General features: G+C 54.2%; 1 protein-coding gene across 1 annotated transcript in view; it reads right to left on the reverse strand.

Moving 5' to 3' along the window:
* The window catches only part of SCN4A (sodium voltage-gated channel alpha subunit 4), a 34409-nt gene extending 13505 nt beyond the window's left edge, over nt 1–20904 (reverse strand). Inside the window, exons 1-13 of the mRNA XM_055257544.2 lie at nt 20556–20904; nt 20319–20437; nt 20104–20193; nt 19690–19818; nt 19130–19221; nt 15971–16303; nt 14435–14498; nt 14059–14200; nt 12426–12635; nt 11630–11783; nt 9140–9378; nt 7238–7411; nt 5142–5498 (exon numbers count right to left, since the gene is read on the reverse strand). Coding sequence (XP_055113519.2) covers nt 5142–5498; nt 7238–7411; nt 9140–9378; nt 11630–11783; nt 12426–12635; nt 14059–14200; nt 14435–14498; nt 15971–16303; nt 19130–19221; nt 19690–19818; nt 20104–20193; nt 20319–20437; nt 20556–20828 — 2376 coding nt within the window. The 5' untranslated portion in view covers nt 20829–20904. The remainder of the gene's footprint in view (nt 1–5141; nt 5499–7237; nt 7412–9139; nt 9379–11629; nt 11784–12425; nt 12636–14058; nt 14201–14434; nt 14499–15970; nt 16304–19129; nt 19222–19689; nt 19819–20103; nt 20194–20318; nt 20438–20555) is intronic.
* Between the last annotated feature and the right edge of the window lie 4276 nt (nt 20905–25180).

The raw sequence follows: 25180 nt of genomic DNA on the forward strand, positions 1-25180 counted from the left end.
GAGGTGTTCACAACTACTCATGGAGGTAATGGTTATTATCATCCCTTCTGCAGATGGGGAAACTGAGGCTTGGGCTTCTGAGAGGACTCTGCTACCCAGGGCAGAGGCAGGGTTTAGGGAGGCCTGCTGGGGGACAGGAACTCTCTCCATGACTGTCCCTTTTTTTTTTTTCTTTTTTTTTTTTTTTGAGATGGAAGAGTCTCCCTCTGTTGCCTCCAGACTCCAGGCTGGAGTGCTGTGGCGCGATTTCGGCTCACTGCAACCTCCACCTCCCAAGTTCAAGTGCCACCATGCCCGGCTAATCTTTGTATTTTTTGTAGAGACGGGGTTTCAACATGTTGCCCAGGCTGGTCTCAAACTCCTGACTTCAGGTGATCTGCCTGCCTCAGCCTCCCAAAGTGCTGGGATTAGCATCACCACCATGCCTGGCCCATGACTGTCCTTTACCTCCACTTCCGGAGGATGCAGAACAAAGAACTGGGCTCAAGTCGCCGAGCTTCCAGGACTTACTGGGAACCTTTATCTTTTGTGCCTTTTTCTCCACCTCTGTTAAGTGGGACTTTTTAGACCCCGCGCTCCTGGAGTGCAGAAGCTTGGCCCCTGCTACTCTGGAAGGGACATCTGACCTACTATTTACCCTCTTTTCTCCTCTTGGGGTTTCCGACTCCATCTATTCTGGTTCTTGTCCCACATCCCTAAGGAAAGAGACTCAGGAGGCTACTGCCCTTCTCCCCCAGCACCCCCACCCACTTTATTTTCCAGTGGACAGACATTTCCTGAGCCCCCGTCACTGCATGAATGGCCTCAGGGAGCTCACAGACCAGCAGAGACAGAGAGCAGATCAAACACATGCAATACTGTGGGTTTGGGTGGCAGCAGAGACTGGAGTGCACAGCTTTTGAAACCATATTGCAGGGCTCTGAACCCCAGTTTATTAGCTGTGTGCTCTGAGGCAATTTGCCTCACTGCACTGTGCCTCAGTTTCCTCATCTGTAAAAAGGAGATTATGCCAGTGTTCCTCCCATTGTTGTGAGGATTAAAAGATCAATACAACCCCAGGCGCGGTGGCTCACGCCTATAATCCCAGCACTTTGGGAGGCTGGGGCGGGCGGATCACGAGGTCAGGAGATCGAGACCATCCTGGCTAACATGGTGAAACCCTGTCTCTACTAAAAATACAAAAAATTAGCTGGGTGTGGTGGCATGCATCTATAGTCCTAACTACTTGGGAGGCTGAGGCAGGAGAATCGCTTGAACCTGGGAGGCGGAGGTTGCAGTGAGCCGAGATCACGCCATTGTACTCCAGCCTGGGCGACAGAGCGAGACTCCGTCCCAAAACAAAACAAAACAGAAAAACAAAAAACAAACAAACAAAAAAACCCATCAATACAAGTAGAGCACACAATAGGCACTCAACACATGTTGGCTGTTATTATGCTTGAAATAATAGAAAGCTATACAAGGTGCTCCAGCCTGGCCAACATGGTGAAACCATGTACTAAAAATACAAAAATGAGCTGGGTGTGGTGGTGCACACCTATAATCCCAGCTACTTGGGAGGCTGAGGCAGGAGAACCACTTGAACCCGGGAGGCGGAGGTTGCAGTGAGCCCAGATCGCACCACTGCGCTCCAGCCTGGGTGATAGAGCGAGATCCTGCCTCGAAAAAAAAAAAAAGAAAGAAAAAGAAAGAAAGAAAGAAAGTTATACAAGGTGTAAGGAAGAGTGTGGTGAACTCTGAGGCCAGCTCAGCATTTTATAGATGAGTAAACTGAGTCCTAGAGAGGTGGTGTGGCATGCCCTAGGACACAGAGCATAGCCAGGACTCGAACCAGGATTCCAGTCATTGTATAACTTTAGAAGGCATCATTCACTTAGCCTACAAGGTGAATGGCAGCCCTGAAAGTCTTTAATGTGGTCGCCCTTCCTTCTACCAGTCTGCCTGGCCCTGGGCAGTGGGACGAAGGAGAATGCTGGCTGGGGTGAGGGTCCTGGCTCCTGTCAGCCAGAAGCACAGCCAGGTTCTTCCTCGGAGGCCTGGGGGAATGAGAGGGCGTGGGGAGTTGGGGAGCCTGCACTTGCAGATCCGCCACCCTTGGCCGTCTCCTTGGCGGGTCTCACTCCTGGCTCTCACCAGCCTCCTCCAAGGTCTTCTCGTCATTGTCTTCACTACATTCTGTTGACTATATTCTGTTAATCACATTAAATACTCTCTTTAAAAAATATCTGAAAACCCTCTTTGAGAGAATGTGCTGGGGGAAATTCCACGGCTCCGTTCCTCCCCGCCATGTCCCCTAGAGGCTTTTCTGCCTTTGCCCCCCACCAGAACACATTAGTCTTTCTTCTCCCTCTCTGGAGGGAGGCATCCAGTTGCCAGAAACACATCTGAGATGGGAATTAGCTGCTCTCTGGGTCAGCAGGGTTTGCACACGGCTCCTGCCCAAGACATAAATAGCTGCCCCAGGCATGGGGGAAGGGAGGAGGGGAGGGGGCTGACATCAATTTCCCTGGGGGTTCTGTGCTTTGGGTTACTGGTGACCTAGTCACTTCCTCTTCTTCACAGTTACCCGCAGGAAGTGATCAAGTGCCATGGGTGCAGGGGACGCGGGTCCTCACACTCTCTGGCAGGGTGCCCTGGTGGCCTCTGGCAGACACCTGCTTCTCTGAAGCCTGGGGAGGTGGTGGGAGGGGACAGTGCCCAAGGAGCTGACAGTGCCATGTCCCTGGGCTGTTCCACTCCCTCTGAGCAAACTGGGAGAGCCACAGAGCTGGGCTGGGAAAAGATGTGGTGTGTGCGTGTGTGCATGTCTGTGTGATGGGGGTGACATGCACGCAGAAGCAGGGCCTGCACTGGTTCCAGACTGCAGCCAGACTGCAGGGGCTCCCGTCCCACACACGGGACAGATTCACCTCCCTGAGCCTCTGTTTCCTCATCTATAAAAGAGATGAACCAGCACACCCCTCACAGGTGGGTGTGAGGATGAGGTGAAATGAATACACGTGGAGCACCCAGAATGCTAGGTAAATGCTAAATCAATGTCAGCTGTCACCATGCTTCTGCTGATGCTGACGTTATCATTATCACGATACTGTTGTCATTGATGTTATTGTTACTGGAGTTATATGGACCCAGTTCCGGTACCAGCTCTATTCTCACTAGTTGTGTGGTTCTGGGCAGTGCCTCCTCGAGAGCGTGGAAATAACATTACCTGTCTCATGGGGTGGCTGAGAGAATTAGGGGCAATGCCGGTAAATCCCTTTGGCAGGGACTGACACACAGTAGGGCCCCCACTGCCAATACAGGAGCATCACCCTGGTGGCGAGAACCTAAACCAGCACTGCCCTGCCGCACGCCTGCAACACCTGCACCCCCAGCCACGTGGCCAGGCACTTTGGTAAGCACTTGTAAGCGCATGCATCACATAATCCTTGCAACCATCCAGTGGAAGAATCATCCCCATTATCATCCCCATTTTTCAGGTGGGAAAACTGAGGCCCAAAGGGTTAAATAACGGGCTCAAGGTTTCCCAGTCAGTGAGTGGCAAAGTGAGGGCTTAAAACATTTTTGAGTTTCTGCACATAGAAACAGCAACTCCCTGAAGACTCGGTCACCCCCAAGTCCTTAGACTGACATCCACACACTCCTACTCAGGGTCTGCTGTCCCCATTCCCAATCCTGCCCCAAAGTTGGGCCCGGGCACCTTCCCTCTCTCTCCCCACTCCCTAAGACCCTCCTTTCAGGGACAGGAGGCCTGGGTTCTCTTCTGTAGCTGCAGCATGGTCTTCTTCTGCAGCCGAGGTGACACCCCCTTCCCTCTCTTGGTGCTGCCCCCAGCCGGAGATCAGCAATGTCTGAGAAGCTCTGTCCCTACAGCTCAGGGATTCCATAGGCCTTTGGGGAACATGGGGACAGGAGTCTTCCCAGTCCCTCTTGCCCAGGGCAGCACCAGCCACTGCAGGGGGCAGGTGGGCACAGCACTGCAGGGCTCGGGCAGGAGTGACCTCCACTGCCACCCCAAGAAGGGGAGGAGTCAGGGTCACATCCAGGGGCCCTAGCCGCAGAAATGCTGGCCAGCTGGACCATGGCCCTACACCCTGGCTCTCACCTCCTGGCCCCTTCCTCTGCACCAGCCCCGCATGCCAAGCCCTGAACCACAGCAAGCGGCAGAAGAGATGCAGTTTATGCCATCTCTGCATTTTCCCAATATCTGCACATGTTTCTTTTTTGTTTTCTGGAGATGGGGTCTTGCTCTGCCCCCCCAGGCTGGAGTGCAGTGGCAGGATCATAGCTCACTATAGCTTTGAAGTTCAGGGCTCAAACCATCTTCCTGCCTCAGCCTCCCAAGTAGCTGGGTTTGGTGTGTGCCACCATGCCTAGCTAATGTTTTTCATTTTTCCATTTTTTTGTAGAGATGAGAGTATCTTGCTATGTTGCCCAGGCTGGTCTTGAACTCCTGGCCTTGTCGGCCTCCTAAAGTGCTGGGACTATGGGCATGAGCCACCACATCCAGCCTGATTCTCTTTTTCGGAGCCTGGACCATAGGCCCTGGAGCAGAGGAGGTCAAGAGGGTGGGAGAAGGCCGGGAGGCCCAGGTTCCCCCACAACACTGTGCCTTTGTACACACTATGGCATCATCTTTGCAGTGACCTCATGAAGTCCCTGTTGTTTTTCTTCTATGTGAGGGTTAGAGAACCCAGCCCAACTAGAGAGCAGCAGTTAGCTCAAGGTCACACAGATGATGGCAAAGGAGCTGGGACCGGAATGTAGGTCCGTCTGACTCATTATCATGTTGCTTTACTCAAAACACTAGGTTCCAACAGCGCTACTCATAGCGTGGTCCCAGAACCACCACCAGCATCCACTGATCAGCGTCACCTCGGAGCTTGTCAGAAATGCAGATCCCCAGGCCTAGGCCCAGAGCTGCTGAATCAGACACTCTGGGGGTGGGGCCAGGGATCTGTGTTTTACATAACTCCTAAGTGATTCATACACAGGTTAAAATTTGAGAACTGCTGGGTTAAACCACATAAAATTGCCATTTTGGAGAGGATGTGTTGGGGAGATCGAAAACAGTCAAACATCAGGCACATCTCGTACGCTTCCTGGGCGAGGGCAGGGGCCACCCAGACAGCCTCACTCACCACGAGGTTGCCAATGACCATGACCATGAGGAAGACGGTGAGGCACATGGCTTGGCCGGCCACCTCCATGCAGTCCCACATGGTCTCGATCCACTCCCCGCACAGGATGCGGAAGACGATGAGGAAGGAGTGGAAGAAGTCGTGCATGTGCCAGCGTGGCAGGTTGCAGTCCAAGGCGATTTTGCACACGCACTCCTTGTAGCTCTTGCCGAACAGCTGCATGCCCACCACGGCGAAGATGAACACGATGATGGCCAGCACCAGCGTCAGGTTACCCAGCGCCCCCACTGAATTGCCAATGATCTTGATGAGCATGTTCAGCGTCGGCCACGACTTGGCCAGCTTGAAGACCCGCAGCTGCCAGGCAGGGAGGGCAAGGGTAAGTGAGGCCCAGGCACCACCACCCAAGGCAGCCCCAGCCTTAGGAGAAAGAACAGTGTTGAGTAGCTTGAATCTCCAGCCCCCTGCACAATCTGAGTCCTCAGTTTGACCTTCTGTTAAATGGGAACACTCATTCTACCACCTCAGGCCCTTCATGTATTAAAAAGAAAACAAGTCCAGGCCAGGCGCGGTGGCTCACGCCTGTAATCCCAGCACTTTGGGAAGCTGAGGCGGGTGGATCACTTGAGCTCAGGAGCTGGAAACCAGCTTGGCCAACACGGTAAAATCCTGTCTCTACTAAAAATACAAAAAATTAGTCGGGCGTGGTGGCGAGTGCCTGTAATCCCAGTTAGGGATTCCTCAGGAGGCTGAGGAAGGAGAATCACTTCAACCAGGGAGGCAGAGCTTGCAGTGAGCAGAGATTGCACCACTGCACTCCAGCCTGGGCTACAGAGCAAAACTCCATTAAAAAAAAAAAAAAAAAGAAAAGAAAAGAAAAAAGAAAAAACGTCATTATCTTTTAAAGATACAGACTATGGCTGGGAGCAGTGGCTCACCCCTCTAATCCCAGCATTTCGGGAGGTCGAAGAAGGTGCATCACTTGAGCCTAGGAGTTGGAGACCAGCCTGGGCAACATGGCAAAACCCTGACCTACAAAAATTACAAAAATTAGCTAGGCGTGGTGGTCCCAGCTATGCAGGAGGCTGAGGTGGGAGAATCACCTGAGTCTGGGGAGGTCAAGACTGCAGGGAGCAGTGATTGTACCACTGCACTCCAGCCTGGGTGACAGAGAAACTCCGTCTAAAAAAAAAATACAGACTAAAGGATTTACAAGTGAAATTATATGTTGGGATTTGCTTTCACAATAAAAATTGGGGGACAGATGCAACAGGAATTGTAGAATGTTGATAGTTGTTGAAGCTGGGTGATAGGTACATGGAGGTTCATTATACTTTCTCTATACTTTTGTGCATACATGAAAAGATCCCTTGATAAAGTTTGTTGTTTTTTTTTTGAGACAGAGTCTCAATCTGTCACCCAGGCTGGAGTGCGGTGGTGCAATCTCGGCTCACTGCAACCTCGGCCTCCCGGGTTCAAGTGATTCTCCTGCCTCAGCCTCCCAAGTAGCTGGGATTACAGGCGCTTGCCACCAAGCTCAGCTAATTTTTGTGTTTTTAGTAGAGACGGAGTTTCACCATGTTGGCCAGGCTGGTCTTGAACTCCTGACCTCAGGTGATCCACCTGCCTTGGCCTCCCAAAGTGTTGAGATTACAGGCGTGAGCTGATAATCAGCGTCCAGCTGATAAAGTTTTAAAAAGAATAATATAGTGCTCCTTATGGGGTGGTGAAAAGACAGAAATTCAGAGGTCCCAATCCTACTCCTAATGAACTTCCAGAACCTCCGCTTTCAGGTCTGCAGTATGGGGCTGGAGTTCCTGCTCACTGCTGCTCAAGGTCATTAAGGAATCAAACCCAGTGTTGGCCTCTGTCACTTTGGTCCCCCCAGCAGCCCTATGAAAGAAGACAGGGCTCTCCTTTTCTCTGTTTTACAGGTAAGAAAGGCTCTGAGAGGTAACAGGTATGCACAAGGCAGAGGAGGCCTCGTTTTCAGCCCTCTAGCTTCCTGGGGTTTCTCCTCCCATCCCTGTGCCCACCCTCCTTAGTCTCCTCAGCCCAACCCCATCCCAGCCCCTGGCCCTGGGGCTTTTGTGTACCAGACGGAAGGAGCGTAGCACAGACAGTCCCTGTACGTTGGCCAGGCCTAGCTCTACCAGGCTGAGGGTGACGATGATGCTGTCGAAGATATTCCAACCCTGCTGGAAATACTCGTAGGGGTCCATGGCGATCAGCTTCAGAACCATCTCTGCTGTGAAGATGCCTGTGAAGACCTAGGGGGTGGGGTGAGGCCCTGTCACAGAGCCTCGGGGAGCCCAGGGCCCTGGGAGTCTCCCACCCAACTCCCACCTCCTGGCAGAGGCTGCGGGGGCTGAGGGGAAGGAGTCCAGAGCCCTGAGAGGAGCAGGAGTGGCACTCATGGCCTGGAGGCAAAGGCCAAGCCATAGGGCCTAGGTGGGTACAACTCTGAGACCTGTTCCCATTCATTTCTGGCCTCGTGACAGTGGGCAAGGCACTTCACTGCTTGGAGCCCCAACGCTGTCATAATATTCAACATTTGCAGGGCGCTTTGGCTCACTTTATGACTTCATTGGTATCCTGATCTCTACAATGTTGGGAGGGATTCTCACACGCATTCCACACATGAGCAGCTGAGGCTCAGCTAGCTGGGCAGCTAGCTGGCATCACAGCACCCACACGGGAACGAGCCACGTCTCAAGCCCAGTTCTCAGGTGCTCAGTTCAGCATCCTGCCTCTATGCTTACAGCCTCTCCACAGGGACCAGTCCCAGGATCTTGCAAATCTTGGCAGACTCAAAGGTCTAGGGCAGGGACCAAATGGAGCAAAATCAGTGAGAAGAAGACCAGAGCTGCCCCTGCCAACCCTGGACATGGGGTCTGAGGATTGCACAGTCCCTGAAAGCTCCCTGGGCACGGCCCCCCTCCTGCTGGGCACCAGCTGCCCTGGGTCCACAGCCTGCCCGGGCACATGCTGAGCCCCTCCCAGAGGCTGTCACTGGCCACAGCAGGTGCCAAGACAGCAGCATAGTGTGGGCAGGGGGTGGGCAGGCGGGCAGGCCCGGTCCATCACGCACATCCCAGCAGCTGTGCCACAAGTCCAGAGCACGCCCTTACCCCTCCAGCCCGGCCTGGCCATGGCTGCCTCGGCACCTCTATAGGACAGACGTGCCTGCCTTGAAGGCTGGGGAGCCCAGGGTTTGATTCTCGTGCCACCCACCCAGCCCCGGTTCTCTCCCAGACCCCAAATCTTACTCTCCCTGGCTTCCCCTAACCTTCAGGGTTGGGGAGCATCTCGCCCATTTGCCGTCCTGGAAAAATTGCGAAGGGAATTGGGAAGGGTGGGGCAGGGCTGGAGGAGGAGGCCGCTTTTCCCTTTGTCAGGCTCCTCTGGGGCTGGCAATGAGGTGATAATGCTCCTAATGGGCCTGGATAAGCGGGCGGATCAGTGGTGTCAACAATAGTGGAGCAGGAAAGGGCTGGAAAGAGGAGAAGCCTGGCCACGCTGCAGAAATAGGTGAGGGCTGGGGGAGTAACCCCTGCAGCCCACTGGTCCTGGGTAGCCAGGGCTATAGGTCCCACTGCCAGATCCCTTAGCTCCTTTCAGGCCCATGACAACTTCTGGAAGTGGACAGACTTGTCAGCTAGCCCCTTCACCCCTATCTCCACACCCCCATTTCCTTATCCCTGCTTCCAGGGCATGGTCTGGATCCCAGATCCCCAAGAATCTGGACCTTAAGAAGCCCAGCGCCTCACCCCCATCTCCCTGCCCCCAAATGTCCTGAAACCCCAGTTCTGTGTGCCACAGATCACCCCAAGTACCCCCCCACATCAACTCATGCCCCCATATGCTGGGAAAATAACCCCAGCTTTCCGCATGTGTCCCCCACCGTGCCCTATATTTACATACGGCCAGAGAGCTTCACTGGGCCCCATCCCCTCCTATCCTGCCCATGAATGATCCTCTCCTCCGCCCCTCCCTACCAGGTTGCCCACAGTGAGCACGTTGTCAAAGTGCTCCGTCATGGGGTAATGTTCCATGGCCATGAAGAGCGTGTTGAGCACGATGCAGATGGTGATGCCCAGGTCCACGAACGGGTCCATGACGATCAGGTGGATGATGTTCTTGAACTTCAGCCACGGGGTGCAGCAGTTCCATATGAGCACTTTGTGGGCGCACTTGTACCACCATGGTGGGCACTTCTGGTGGGCCTCTTCCAGTTCTGGGAGAGGGGTGGTAGCAGGTATCTGGTGAGGATTATCCCCTCACGTGCCCCCGGCTCCACCTAGAGCTTTGGTTCCACCTTCCAAGCCCCACCCCTTAGCACTCCACATCTCAACCTTCTAGCAAGGCCTATTCCTAGTTCCACCGCCTCTTGCGTCACCCTTACTGTCACCTCCCCTGTAACCCCCGCCCCACATGGCTTCACCCCAAAGCTCCGCGCTCTGAGCGCCGCCGGCTCCAAGCTCCACAGCCTCAGTGAGCACCCTCCAGATCCCGCCCTCTAACCCCCGCCTACAGCCCCACCTCTGGAACGCCTGCGTCCTCACCGCCCCGCCCCCTACTTCAATCTCCACCACCACTCACTGCATCACCCTCCGGACACACCTCTCTAAACCCCGCCCACTCAAAGCCCCGCCCCTCAAAGCCCCGCCTCCTCAAAGCCCCACCCCCGGCTCCAAGCTCCTCCCCCTCGCAGAGCGCATCCTCATGTCCGGCCCCTCTAAATCCCGCCCACATTCCCCCCGACTCCTGAGGAAGCCCCGCCTCCTCCCGAAGCTCCGCCCCTTAGTGCAGTAACTCACAGGCCCACCTCATCAGCAAACTTTTCCCCAAGCCCCGCCTTTCAATGGCCTGCCTCAAGCCCCACCCTCTTGACTCACCCCACAAAGCCCCACCCCTCAGGGAGCGGGACAGGACGCCCACCCCCTCCCAGAGGCCCAGGGCTGCGAGCCTGGCCTGTGAGATGCCCTAATCTGTCTGGGTCCGAGTTCCCAGGGAGAGGCGGGAGGCCACTGCAGGGGTTTGGGTTCTAGCCCCATGAGCTGCTGGTTAGTGCCACTCTGCACAGACAGATCCCTCGGGGATGCACTGTGGGTAATACCGGTCCCTCCAAAGTGTCCCCAGCCAGTCCATTCTTTCCCACCAGAGTGGCTTTCAAGAAACATCTCTTGTTCTTGCCACGCCAAAGCCATGAGTGCTTTGTAAGGACCGTGGGACGAAGCTGTTCCTCCTCCTCCTGGCCTTGGTGGGCTGTTTGGCTGTGTGGAAATATGGGGCACGGTGGGGACACATGCGAAGTGTCCTTGGCCCAGGCATGATCTCACTTACTCATCACAGCAGGTAAATACAATCAATGCCTCCAGGTAAATACAATCAGCGCCTCCCATTTCAAAGATGAAGAAAAGGGACTGGAGTGGGTGGCAGCCCCATGGAGACCCTGGATTCATGCCGGGGAGGGTGGCTGAACCTTCCCCCCCACACCCAGTAATTAGCACACTGAGTCTCACTCAAAGCCTCCCCAGTCTGCACCTCCACCCCTACTCTGTGCTTCTGCAGGTGCCCAAACAGTGTCTGAGGCCCAAAACTTCTCACAGTGGTCCCAGGAACAGCAGGGTGGAGAGGCCTCCTCCCCCAGCATTCCCTGGGTACCCTCTGGCAGGGCATATGGGCACCTGGATACCTGTCATACAAGGTCAGGTGACATGATGACCTCTAGAGATCTGCAAAGTCCTGCAGGGCCCCCAACTCCCTGGCACAAGGCAAGCCGACCTGGGGAGGGAACCAGATCTCTGTGTGTCAGAATTCCTTTACTCTATTGTCCCTTTTTCCTGTGCTTCCTCCTTCCCTCCTGCCTTTCCACTTCCCTCCCTCTCATCCATCCATCCATCCGTCTGTCCATCCATCCGTCCGTCCGTCCATCCATCCATCCATCCGTCCGTCCGTCCGTCCGTCTGTCCATCCATCTGTCGTGTCATGTCTATTCACCCCCTCTTATCACGACATCCTTATTCTTCTGAGATTCAGCATGCGGCACAGGGATTGGAGAGTCTGTCACTCTGCTTGGGCAGAATTTGACTTTTGGCCTTTAACTTTTACCCAGAGAACACTTGAGGAGCAGGATGTCCGGTTTCCGGAACATTGGGCCTTCTGGTTAGTATTATTAGCCTGTGCTTCCCATTGGGCAGCCCCCAAGGCCCTCCCGGAAGCCCCCAGTTCCCATAGCAGCCTGGCCTTGCAGCTAGAACTGGGCCAGGTTAAGACAGGACTATATTTATCACAGCCATTTCTTCTATCCAATATTAAGTTACTGTCCTGAAGCTGGTCCAGCCAGGCCCCACCCTGACCTCAGGGGCCTGAATGGGTAGAGGGGGCACAGGGCACTCACCTTCCATGGCATCCCTATCCTCCTGAATCCAGTCCAGCCAGGCTCCACCCCTACCTAAGTGGGCACGGGGGCACAAGGCACTCACCTTCCATGGCGTCGGAGATGCCGCTGTCTCCGCTGCCGCTCTGCCTTGGGGCTCCCTTCTCCCCTTGCGATGTGTCCAGGCTGCCATTGCAGTCTTTGCCATGGGCTGGGTCCCCATCTGCCTCCCCACCTTCCAGAAGTTGGGCAGCCTTGGCCTGTAGACGAGCAAGAGTGACTGACGGGAAGTACAGCTCTGAGCCAGAGGGATGGACTAATTGACCCTCAGAGCTTCTTCCAGAGTCCTTCAGGTTGGCAGCCCCTCTTCCTGGCCTGTGTCAAACTTAGTGCAGGTGGGGGAGGGACCAACCTCCATGGTGGTGGGGGTGACAGGGTAGGGACCAAAGTGACTAAAGACCCTCTGCCCTGAAGACCCTTGACTCTGATGCCCTGACTAACCCTCCACTTGTTGACAGAATGAGAAACTGGTCAGCTGCTCCCTGGGGCCTCACCAGGACCTGCCCCTCCCTCAGTATGGATTCTTCCACTACCCAGAAAGCATCACAAAACCAGAAATATTTGAGCTGGAAGAATACTTCAGGTTTAGCTACTCCAGATTCCTTGTTATAGACAGGGAAACTGAGGCACAGAGCAGAGAAATGCTTTTTCTACTGCTTGGATCCCTCCACTCCCCTGCCACCAGCAAAGCTCCCAGCCCAGGGCCTTCTGCTCCTTCTGCCTCAAAACCCCTACCCCCGTGTCCTCTCTCACCCTCGGCCCCCCAGGGAGAAGCCAGTGGCAGCCCCAGCTGAGGGCAGGTAGAACCCTGGGTCCTCTATCTCCTTTCCCTGAGTCCAGACCTTCTCCAGCTCCTCCTGGTGCTTTTTGAACTTCTCAAGCATCTGCTGAAACTCCTCCTCTTTCTCCTTATCCTCGGCCAGGGTGGCCTCGTTCTGCTCGGCATATGCCATGGCCACCACGGCCAGGATCAGATTGATGAGGTAGAAAGAGCCCAGGAAGATGATGACCACGAAGAAGATCATGTAGGTCTTGCCAGCTGCTCGAAGGGTCTGGGAGTGGAGGGAGAGGGAGTGGAGGGGTCCCATGACATCCACCTCCTTTGACCCAGTGCCCCTTTCCATACATCCATTGCCCGGATGGGTAAGCAGAGCCCCTCCCTCACAGAACCTGGGGAATTGATGGCCATCATTGGCATGCTGAGCCATGTTCTGGGGAACTTCAAAATATCTACTTGGGACTCAAACGTTTCTGGTCTCCTGGCTCAGAGGAGGACCGAAGCCAGGCATCCTGATATCAGAGAGCCAGGACAGAAAATTGGTGAACATGGGTTTGGGGTCAGCTTGAATTCTAGCTTTGCCACAGTGCCTGGCACCTAGTAAGAACTCAACAAATAGTAGCTATTATTATTATCTAATCAATTTATTTATTTTTTTTAGATGTAGTCTCGCTCTGTTGTCCAGGCTGGAGTGCAGTGGTGCCACCTCGGCTCACTGCAACCTCCACCTCCCAGGTTGAAGTGATTCTCCTTCCTCAGTCTCCTGAGTAGCTGGGATTACAGGTGTTCACCACCAAACCTGGCTAATTTTTGTATTATTTTTAGAGACGGGTTTCGCCACGTTGGCCAGGCTGGTCTCAAACTTCTGACCTCAAGTGATCTGTCTGCCTCGGCCTCCCAGAGTGCTAGGATTACAGGCATGAGCCACTGCACCCGACCAGTAGCTGTTATTATTTTTGTTATTGTTATCAACACCATCAATGTTAGAAACATCACCAGGCATTAGAAGGCACTGTCACTCCAGACTCAGCCTGCCTTCCCTGCAAACAGTAGAAGGCAAATAAAGTATGGGCAGCATTGAATTTCTTTCTTTCTTTTTTTTGAGATGAAGTCTCACTCTGTCACCCAGGCTGGAGTGCAATGGCGTGGTCTCGGCTCACTGCCACCTCCGCCTCCCAGGTTCAAGCAATTCTCCCTCCTCAGCCTCCTGAGTAGCTGGGAATATAGGCGTGTGCCACCACACCCAGCTAATTTTTGTATTTTTAGTAGAGACGGGGTTTCACTATGTTGGCCAGGCTGGTCTCGAACTCCTGACCTCGTGATCCGCCCGCCTCCGCCTCCCAAAGTGCTGGGATTATAGGCGTGAGCCACCGCACCCGGCAGGCAGCATTGGATTTCTAAGCTGCCCTACTGGTTATCGTGAGGCCTAGGGGACACTGGGCTTGTGCCTGTGCTAGTTCCAGACCTTGGCTCTGAAAGCAAAGGTGTGGAAAGAATTAAAGCTGTGGCTTGGCTCGGGGCAGGTGTCCAGTTTCAGAGAGCACAAGCTCCTATAAGGGCACTGTGGGAGTCCATGAGGAGATGGCCCAGCTGGGGGGTTGGCCATCCTGTGGTAGGCCCCATCAGGTCCTGAAGAGGCTGCAGGGATGGAGGGGGAGTGGCTATAGGGTTGGGGGGCAGGGTGGGGGCAGCTGTACCAGCTGGAAGAGGTTCTCCCAATAGTCCTGTGTCATGAGGCGGAAGAGAGCCAGGAAGGCCCAGCTGAAGGTGTCATAGCTGGTGTAGCCATAGTTGGGGTTCCGCCCGGTCTTGATGCACTCGTAACCCTCGGGGCAGTGCCTGGGAATAGGACAGGGGGCTGGGTTTAGGGTGGGAGGAGCACTCCAGCTGGGGACAGATGGGGACCCCAGGGGAAAAAAATCCATCAGTTCTGCCTGTGTCCCACAGAAAAGTATTCCATCCATGCCCACAGGTTTCCCTGCACTCCCATCCACCCCAGGTCCTCGTCTCTAATCAACTCCCACCTTCCAAAACCCCTGGGGCGCCTTTCCTGCATCCCTTAGCATCACTTACCCAGCATCACTGCTGTTCCCACAGAGCAGGGCATCGTTGGAGCCCTCCAGGAAGTAGAAGTTCCCTTTGGGAATCGGAGGCCACAAAGGAGGCAAGTCACCCACATGGACACAGTGTGAGCACCTGCGCCCATTGCACACCTGTGGACAGGTCTGCGTGTACCACATAAACCAAATGGATGTTCCCTGGCTGCCTCTTCCCCGTCCTTTAAGGACAGCTCCAAGTTCCAAGATCTCTGGGTAGGGACTCGGCAGGGAGCTCAGCTTGAGCCCTGTCAGCCCAGTGCCCAGTGTGGGTAAAAAGTCACGACGCAGCAGCGGCACAGAGAGGGAACGTGTACGTGTGTGCATGGGGCTATTGTGTACCTGTGTAGGGCCCCTGAGTGAAGGGTGAGTGGGGGCTGGAATCCAGGTGCCAGGGTGAGAAGGGTTACCTTTTCCTAATTTTCAAGAAGGCACTATGTAGACTAACAGTGGCTGTGTGAGAATGTGTGTGTTTCTGACATGTGTGCCTGTGAAGATGCATATGTAAATAGGATGTGGGTGTGTGGGTGGGTGATGGTGACCCTGCCAGGGTGTGAGCATGTGAACATGTGGTGTGATGAAGGAGAACAGGGGGTGCACAGGTTAGGGAGTAGGAACTATAGACTCTTGCTTTGCATAGTGAGAGCTTTAGGATATTTTTTTTTAGACTGAGTTTCACTCTTATTGTCCAGGCTGGAGTGCAATGGCATGATCTCGGTTCATTGCAACCTCCGTCTGCCAGGTTCAATCGATTCTCCTGCCTCAGCCTCCCGAGTAGCTGGGATTACAGGCATGCGGCACCATGCCCGGCTAATTTTTGTATTTTTGGTAGAGACAGGGTTTCACCATGTTGGTCAGGCTGGTTTGGAACTCCTGACCTCAGGTGATCTGCCTGCCTCGCCCTCCCAAAGTGCTGGGATTACAGGCGTGAGCCACCGTGCCCGGCACTTTAGGGTTTTCAAAACAGTTTGCCATTTGTTGTTGCAGTAACCCTTTGAGGAAGGTATTGTTATCTTGATTTTATAGGTAAGGATTCGGAGGGCTGGGGAGATCAAGTGACTAGTCAGAAGTGACACAGGCTGCCAAGTGCTGGATTTAAGCTCAGGTCCTCGCCATACTATTTGTCTCATAAGAAGTGGAGACAGGGCGGGGTGCAGTGGCTCACGCCTGTAATCCCAGCACTTTAGGAGGCTGAGGTTGGAGGATCACATGAGGTCAGGAGTTCAAGATCAGCCTGGCCAACATGATGTAACCCTATCTACTAAAAATACAAAAATTAATTGGGCCTGGTGGCACATGCCTGTAATCCTAGCTACTCGGGAGGCTGAGGCAGGAGAATCGCTTGAAGCCGGGAGGCAGAGGTTGCAGTGAGCTGAGATGGCACATTTGCACTCCAGCCTGGGTGACAGAGAGAGACTCTGTCTCAAAAAAAAAAAAAAAAGAAAATGTGGAGGCAGAGGCTACCCTAGAGACTGGGATAGGATCCCCCTTGCCCGTCACCCTCCATTCTTACCTTCATCACTGATGTAGGCGTCCCAATCAAAGGTATCGTTGGTGGCCCAGCTTGCATGGCTGTTCCACGTGTCGTTGGCATACCATGAGTCATTGCCATACCACATCTCATTGCCATACCATGTGTCATTGCTGTACCACGTGTCATTGCTGTACCACGTGGTGTTGGTGTCGTTGAACGGCGGGGGCCAGCGCACACACTTCTGCCTCAGGTTTCCCATGAAGAGCTGCAGTCCCACCAGTGCAAAGACACTCAGGCAGAAGACAGTGAGGATCATCACATCCGACAGCTTTTTCACCGACTGGATCAGGGCCCCCACGATCGTCTTCAGCCCTGACCGCAGAGAGGGCAAGGATATTGGCAGGGGGCAGGGAGGGTGATAACAGAGCCCCTCCAGCCCCCACCACCAAGCTTTTTCCTATTCCATCTTCAAGACTTGACTTACTGAGCACCACTACTTCCCCGAAGCCTTCTGAAATTAACCCCACCCTTCTCTGATCACATCCTCAATCTGGAGCCTTCAAATGGCCACAGACGCTCAGCCACTAGGAGAATGAACTATAAAGACCTGATGGGCTGTTGCCTGACCTATAGAGCAAACAAAGGCATACAGCAGAGCTTAATACATGTCACTAGGTTAGTGCTCTCAAAGTGTGTTCAATAGAATGCTAATCTCCCATGCTGTGCCCTTAAAAAGGGGGCATTGATAATGTTTGGGAAAAGCTGCATTCTAGATTCTGCTCTTGGAGAGTCATTATGTAGTTGATCCTATCAAAGGCTCTGAAAAGTCCTGCAGAAATAAACAAAAACTTTATATGTATGTATTTATTTATTTAGAGACAGAGTCTCATTCTGTCACCCAGGCTGGAATGCAGTGGCGTGATCTTGGCTCACTGCAACCTCTGCCTCCTGGGTTCAAGTGATTCTCCTGCCTCAGCCTCCCAAGTAGCTGGGATTACAGGCGCGTGCCACCACACCTAGCTCATTTTTTTGGTACTTTTAGTAGGGATGAGGTTTCGCTATGTTGGACAGGCTGGTCTCGAACTCCTGGCCTCAAGTAATCAGCCTGTCTTGGCCTCCCAAAATGCTGGGATTACAGGCATGAGCCACCTTATCTGGCCTATTAAACAAAAACTTTAATCCCACGTATCCTTAACATATTTGACCACAGAACCCTTTTCCTTATAATGCCTAGTAACACCCGAGGAACAGCAGAAGCTCTAGACTGACCTTGAAACGTCATTATATTCTTTAGACAGAGAAAGGCATAAACGATGCTGAAAGAATCCCAGGGGCAGATTCCCATCACCTATGGAAGAGCCATAACTTCTTCCTTGGGCCTAATCATAGTTCCTCTTGCGTTAATATGACTTCATTTCCTTTTCTTATCCTGATATGGAAAACAATTCTCGGCAGCCTCCTTATAAAAGCCCTCCTGTGCCCCAAGAATGCTGGCAGCTGGCACAGAGGAAAGGCAACGCCGTCTTGGCTCAGTGGCCAATGCACAGTGTGGAATTTGGGAAGTGCTTCCTCTCCTGGGTCTCACAACTTCCTCGTTTGCAGTCAGAGGGCTTTAGACTAGAAGAGGGCTCAGGTACTTTCTTTCTGTCTTTTCTTTTCTTTCTTTTTTTTTTTTTTTTTTTTTTGAGATAGAGTCTCGCTCTGTCGCCCAGGCTGGAGTGCAGTGGTGTGATCTCGGCTCACTGCAACCTCTGCCTCCTTGATTCAAGTGATTCTCCTGCCTCAGCCTCCCAGGTAGCTGGGATTACAGGCACGTGCCACCACGCCCAGCTAATTTTTGTATTTTGAGTAGAGACGGGGTTTCACCACGTTGGCCAGGCTGGTCTCAAAGTCCTGACCCCAAGTGATTCACCCGTCTTGGCCTCCCAAAGTGCTGGGATTACAGGCGTGGGCCACCACACCTGGCCTCAGGTACTTTCTCACATTAGGATTTAACAATTTCCCCTCTTCCCAGAGCCTGATCTCTATCCCTTTTCTTTCTCTCCTTTACTGGGAGAGAATCTCCAGTTTCTCTACATGCTCTTTTGCGGGTCTGAATGATTGGATTCTATTGATTTCATGCTTCTTGATGAATTACTTTTGAATTGCTCTGAACCTATTGCTCAGCAGGTGCCTGGTGTGTTCCTAATTGAGCTCTCAGGGCTCGGACTTTTCCTCATGGAGCCTTTTGTGTCTCTCTCTGCTCTGCTCGGTCTGCTTATTTTATTGAGCACACACGTATATATCACAAACCATGGGCCAGGGGCTGTGAGGGCCTTACAGATATTAAGGCATTTAATCCTTACAACAATCCAAGGAGTGGTACTATGAGTCTCCATATTCTACAGATAAGGAAACTGAGACGTGGACAGGGCGAGGCACTTGCCCAAAGTTAAAGTTAGGAAGTGGTAGAGGTGAGAATTGAACCCAGGCAGTCAGGCTCCAGAATCTGAGCTTTTTTTTTTTTTTTTTTTTTTTTTTTTTTTGAGACAGAGTCTTGTTCTTTTTCCCAGGCTGTAGTGCAGTGGCAAAATTACAGCTCATAGCAAAATCACACCTCCTGGGCTCAAACTATCCTCCCGCCTCAGCCTCCCAAGTAGCTGGGACTATAGGAGAACATAACCAGGCCCAGCTAATTTATTTTCTTTTTTTTTTGAGATGGAATCTTACTGTGTTGCCTAGGCTGGAGTGCAGTGGCATGATCTCGGCTGACTGCTACCTGTCTCCCAGGTTCAAGTGATTCTCCTGCCTCAGCCTCCTGAGTAGATGGGACTACAGGTGCACACCACCATACCAGGCTAATTTTTGTATTTTTAGTAGAGACAGCATTTTGCCTTGTTGGCCAGGCTGGTCTCAAACTCCTGACCTTAGTTGATCCACTCGCCTTGGCCTCCCAAAGTGCTGGGATTATAGGCATGAGCCACCATGCCCAGCTGAGTCTGTGCTCTTAACCAACTTGCCATGCTGCCTCTCAAATGCCCTTCCACGTAGGACCCCATCTGCCCTCTGGTCACGTGGGCCCCTCTGTGTCCAGGCTTTGCTTTGAGTTCTACAAAAACACCAGCCTGGGAGTGTTATGACACTGAGTCAGGCTCCAGGCCTACACATGGTACGGGGGTCTCTCAGCTCAGGTAGAGGGTCCCTGCACCTCCCCAGTACCTGGGATGACCGTGATGGTTTTCAGGGCCCGCAGCACCCGGAAGGTCCTCAGGGCTGAGATGTTGCCCAAGTCCACAAACTCTGTCAGGTACCTGGGTAGGGGGTGGAGGGGGATGGGGACTGTCAGAGCCCAGAGTGGGTGGTAGGACAGAAATCAGGGCTTCTCCAGGCCTGGGATGAGGATTCCCAAGAAATTGGGGGTACCACAGGGTCTGGGGGGCAGGGTAGACAGGCCCAAAGCTCCTCTGGGAGCCCAAGGGTTAGGAAGGACGGTGCAGGAGCTCTGGGGGAGTGGGGATGGCAAAGATAGCCCGGCTCGCCCAGCAGGTGAGGACCCATGGGTCTGTGGGTCAGAGCTGCCTCATGTGATTATCAGGAGTCCATCAGGAGAGTGCTGAGCCAGACCCTGAGAATGGCAGCTTCTAGAATTGTGCAGCTCCCTATCTGCACAACTGACCAATGTCCCCTGCAGCCCTCAGCCCAGGCAGCTGCCCTCTTTGAGGCCTGGCCCCCTCCCCTCACCCACCCCAGCCTCAGGATGTCCTGGGGCTCCTGCTCACGCCATCATGATGACACTGAAGTCCAGCCAGTTCCAGGGGTCCCGGAGGAATGTGAAGTCATCGACACAGAAGCCTCGGGCCAGTATCTTGATGAGGGACTCAAAGGTGTAGATCCCTGTGAAGGTGTACCTGGGGGGGAGAGGGCCGGCCGGGGCAGGCATGTCACCTGGGCAGGGGTGAGTGTGGCAACGACAGACCCCTAGAAGGGAGGGACACAGAAATGAAATATGCCACTCAGGCGGCTAAGGACACTAGCAAGTGATAGTGTGGCCACCCCAGGGGCTCAAGGTGTGGATGAGGGTCACAATGACAGTGTGTCTCCCTGAAAGACAAGAGCAGCGCCACACAGAGGTGCAGACACCTGAGATGGGCTGTGCCCCAGGGCTGGGGAGCTCAGGGAGCGGGGTGACTTACTCCACATTCTTGGACCAGGGAGGCGGGTCACTCATGGTCATAAATACACAGTTGGTCAAGATGGTGATCATGATGAACATGCTGAACAGCGTGGGGCAGGGTCAAGGAAAGTGAGGAAGCAGCTAGGATGGGAGGTGACAGAGGTCTCCTGGGCCAGAGCACCCCATCTCGCCCATCCCTAATCCCTCCCACCTCTCCCGTCTTGGGCAGGATATGCGTGGATGAGCACCTTGATGGCCCCGCGCCTGACCACGCTGAAGGGGCTCAACAGGTAGAGAGCAGGTGTGGCGGAGAAGCGGAAGATGGCCTTGCCCTTGTTGAGGACGATGAAGGTCTAAGGTGGGGAGAGAGGCTGTGAGACCCGGGGACAGACAGACAGACAGACAGATGGATGGCAGACAGACAGACGGATGGGTGGCAGACAGACAGAGGGAGCCTTCCCAGGCCCAGACCTTCTTATTGCTGTAGTAGGGATCCAGGTCCTCCAGGGGGATGCCGATGACCTCCGGCGGGGGGTCTCCATAGATCATGGGTAGGTTCCTGCCAGCCTCCAAGTCACTTCGTGGCTTCCGTTCGGGCTCTTCGATCTCCATCTGCTTGTTCCGCTGCAGCCGGGCCTCCTCCTCCACCGCCCGCTGTTCTATGGCTGCCAGTGACTCCCGGGTGAAGGGGCGCAAGCACTCAGGGCCCAGAGGCACCAGGGTGCACAGAGATGGTCTGGCCATCCTCGCATCCTGGGCTCAGAGACCAGAGGGTGGCGGGTGGCCTGCGGAGCTGCAGTGCGCAGCCCCGGGGTGCTGGGCGGCCGCCCCTCCCTGGGCCAGCCGTCCACTCCTCACCTCCTGCTTGCCCAGTGGCTGAGCCGGGGAGGTGGGCGTGCAGGCTTTCTCGGGACTGGGAGATGTGCCTGCAAGGTGCTGCTGCTGCACAGGTGCTGGGCACAGAGCATCACCCCTGGCCCCACACCACACTTTCCCCAGCAGTGGCAGGGGCCGCCCCCAGGACCGACAGCAAACCAACCAGATTCTTTGTGGCCTTGGGACTTGGGGCCAACACCCCAGTGCCTTCGACTGCCTCCTGGGCCCAAGCTCCGGGAACTGTGTGGCTTCAGCCTAATGGGACAGAGAGAGAACCACAGCTGGCTGTGCTCAGGTGACCTCTGGATAGGCCAGGATGAGGGGATTGGTTGGGGGTTTAGACCAAAGTGGGACTGGCACAGGGACTTCACCCTGAGGGCCGATGTGGATCCTGATATTGGCCACCTGGAGATGTAGGTGGAGACCATGAAGGTGGCAGCCAGGCTCTGTGCAAAAAGGTTGCTGTGATTGATTAGTGATGTCTGCCAGGGGCGCAAGGAGGAAGACCATGGTGCCTCTGCCTGTGTTTGCCATCCCTGGCCTGGAGGGAAGGGAAAAGGAAGATGGGGCTGGGTGTGGATTCCTCTTTCCTGACCTTTGGGGTACTTGGTGTTGGGCTGGGAGAGGGAAGAAGGAAGGGCCCTGGCCCCTGCAGGGGTCTCCCAGCAGTTCCCTCCCACAGCCCTGGGGGCCCTAGCCCACTGGGCAGGCAGGGTGAACTGGGAGAGGAACATTGCATCTGGAGAGCTGCAGGTGCTAACATGGAAGAGAAGATGTACAGGGAAGGTCACAGGGAAAAGGAGATGGACAACTCCAATGGTGTGGGCAGGGCTAAAGCTCCTGGGGACTGCTTTTGGCCGGTGGTCCCAGCACAAGCTGGATTGGGGGAAGGGGAACCCACCAGGAGCCTTTGATGCCTGTGAGCATTGTGTGGTCTGGGCCCCACCTGGCCCCTCTCCCCTTTTCCCTAGCCCTCCAGAGCCTATTCCCTGTGGACGGGAAGGGGGATCACTTATTACAAATGGCCCTGGGGGAATGATCACATCAGCAGGCAGTTGCAGAGAGATCCCAGCAGCCCAGCCACATGCAGCCGCTGCGAGACCCACATGGACAGACCTGGAGCAACCCCTGCACCACAGAGACCTGGACAGACCCCTAGAGACCCCTAAAGCCACACCTGAGGGTGGCCCTCTCCCAGTGGCCTTGACCCCTGCAGCAGCGCCCCCGCCCTGGTCAGCACGGGCACTTCTCAGGCTTGCTCAACAGGTGGGGAGGGTGGCCAGGGAGAGGCCAGAGCCATTGGGCAGAGCTGGCCACGCCCTCGTGCCTGGCTCCCCAGCTGCTCCCTACAGCACCCAGGGAGTCGTGTTTCCAGGGGGATGACTCTGCTTATTCCTGCCAACCCTGCCCTCAGCTGCTCATTGGCCCCCGTCGTGAGCATGAGCATGCACGTGCACACACACTTGCACACACACTTGCACACACAGGCACACGCACGCACACCCGGCCTGGAGCCACCCCTCATGCAGACCTTCCCAGTTGCATCTCACAGCTCTGTCATATACCTTGCCACCTTCCCCCCATCACCCACCCCACGTACACCCCCACATGCTGCTTGTCACTACACAGAAGGCGCCAACCAGCCAGATGGCCTTGAAGAGAGCCCAGGACTGCTGAGCACCCACCCAGTCCGTAGTCACTGCTGCGATGATCCTCCTGTCCTGATACTGCTCACTCTCTTCATTACAGGAGCCTAAGTAGGGCCACAAAAGCCCACAGACACATAGTCTGGCTCCTAACCCCAGCACTCGAGGAAATGACTCTTACCTGAGTCACCAGAGCTCCCCAGGGGACAGATCCAGTGTTTTCTTCCCCGCTGGCCCTCCTGAGCTTCCCACACTGTGCACCGCCTTTCTTCTTAGGAGCAGGACATCACCTGCACGTCCGGCCACTCTCCCCAGCTCTGCTCTGGGACCTGCCCCTTCCCTGCCCCTGGAAGATGCTTCTTCTCTGGGGCCTGTTTTGCAGCCTGTTTTCTTTGCACAGCGCACACGTCTCCCTTCAAAATGTTTACTTCCTCCTAATTTCCTCTTCTCCTACCCCTCCATTACCCCTGAGGTCTGGCTGTTTTGTAATGTGAGGGGAAGAATGTCCTAACTGGTTCCACTTGTTGAAGCTGGCTTTGGTTGACGGCTGCCCGAAGCATCTTGGTGGTAGATCTGGCCAGTTCCACACCCAACTGATGTTCCCTCTCCAGTGTCACTGCCCTCTCCACCCTCCACTCCTCACTTGTTCTGTTCAAATAACCTCCCCAAGTGGTGACATCCTCCTGTAGTCCCAGCTACGGAGGCAGAAGGATCCCTTAAGCTCAGGAGTTCGAGGCTGCAGTGAGCCACAATGGTGCCACTGTCCTCCAGCCTGGGTGACAGAGTGAGACCCGGTCTCAAAAACCAACCAAAAAAACACCTCCCACCAGGCTCTCCCCTAGACTGCCATAAATATTTGTAAAATCGCAAATTTCACCCCCTGCTTAAATCTTCAATGGCTTCCCACTGCTTAGGAGTACCTCCTAAGCCCTACCCAGGGCTCCCAAGGCCCTCCATGATCAGATCCCTACCTCATTGCCTACCCTTCCTGCATCCTCTGGCCACGCTACCTCCATTTTCACAAATGGGCCAAGCTGTTTTCCACCCCCCTGCCCTAACCCCCATGTCTTTGCTTGTGGTTTGCTCTCCTCCCAGAGCACCCATTTTCTTTGTCTCCCTGGAGAGCTTCCATTCATATTTCTAGACTCAACCCACACAAGAACCACCTCCTCCAGGAAGCCCTCCCTGGGTACCCTGGCTGGGTGGAACTCTCTCCTTGTTTGTGTCACCAGCTCAATAAAAGTTTATCAAATGAATAAGTGAGTGAATTACAGGGACACTCCACCTTAGCTCTTTTCTCCTTTAAGCATACCCTGAACCTAAATCATAACCAGAAACCATATCTCCTCTGAAATCACCACTTCAAACTCTTCCTTTGCCCCTGCCAACTTCTCAGCTCCTGGCTCAGGGGCCCAGTTGCTATAATCTTTGGGCACCTTCAGTTCTTTGACCCTGCACTTTCTCCCTTTCTATCAGACCGCTTCTGACTTCATGTCCCTCCTCATCCAGGCTTACTTAGACGACCATCATTCTGGTCCCTCCTCCACAGCTCCCAGGGAGAGATCCCAGAAGGAGGGATCTCTCTCCTTCTATCACACTGTCCTGGGGAACCCCTAACCTGCATGTCCCCAGCTCTGCTTTTCCAAACTCAGCCCCCGAGCTGGAGAAATGTGGCTGGGGAAATGGTATGACTAGGCTGAGCTCACCTTAAATTCATGGTCACACGCTCTGGGTTTGTCCTCAATCCTGCCAGCCCTATAGTGTGGATGTTCCTGGTAGACTCACTTCTCCACTTTTTGAAAACAACTATTTCATGCCTTCTCCTCTTTCCTCAGACCTCCGCACTCCTCCCCATGAGCCTCCCAGCTGATGGTCTTCCCTGAGGAAGGAAGAACCACCACACACACACTGTCAAATCCACAGAACCATCTCCCCATCCCACCCCGTCTTCCTCTATCCTGTTAGAATAATAATAATAAGCAAGGGTCAGGCTTTCCTGGGGCTCAGGACCCCAGCCCCTCTTGCTTCTCAAAGACTTCTCCAGGTGTCCTCTCTCTACTGCCCATCCACCTCTCCCCATCTGTGAACAGACTCTAGTGTCCCCCACTTTAAAAACAATGGCAGTGTTGACAAAACTATTCTCCTGGCCCCACACCTCCCTGCATCTATTGCCCTATTTTTCTTTCCTCTTCACAGTAAAACTTCTTGGAAAGTGTCTACACCAGCTGTCTTGACTTCCTTACCTTTCATTCTCTCTCCAATCCATTCCAACCTGGCTTCCCTTTCCCCCTCAACTGAAACTACTTTTGTCAAGTCACTAACACCCTCCCTGCTGCCAAGCCCAGTGAACATGCTTCTGTCCTCAGCTCCCAGAGCCTCTCAGAAGCTGCAGCCCAGTTGGCCACAGCCCCTTTCTGGAAGCACCTGATTCTCACAGCCTCCATGGAAGCTGCTCGCTGTTTCCCTTCCGCATCCCTGGCGGCTCCGTATCACTTTCCTCTGCTTGTCCTGATTTCTCTCCCCAATCTCTAAGGTTTTTCAGGGTTCGAGCTGGTTCAGGGTGGCATCATTCGT

This window comes from Symphalangus syndactylus, chromosome 20 (genome assembly GCF_028878055.3).
Source record: "Symphalangus syndactylus isolate Jambi chromosome 20, NHGRI_mSymSyn1-v2.1_pri, whole genome shotgun sequence".
NCBI classification, from domain to species: Eukaryota; Metazoa; Chordata; class Mammalia; order Primates; family Hylobatidae; genus Symphalangus; species Symphalangus syndactylus.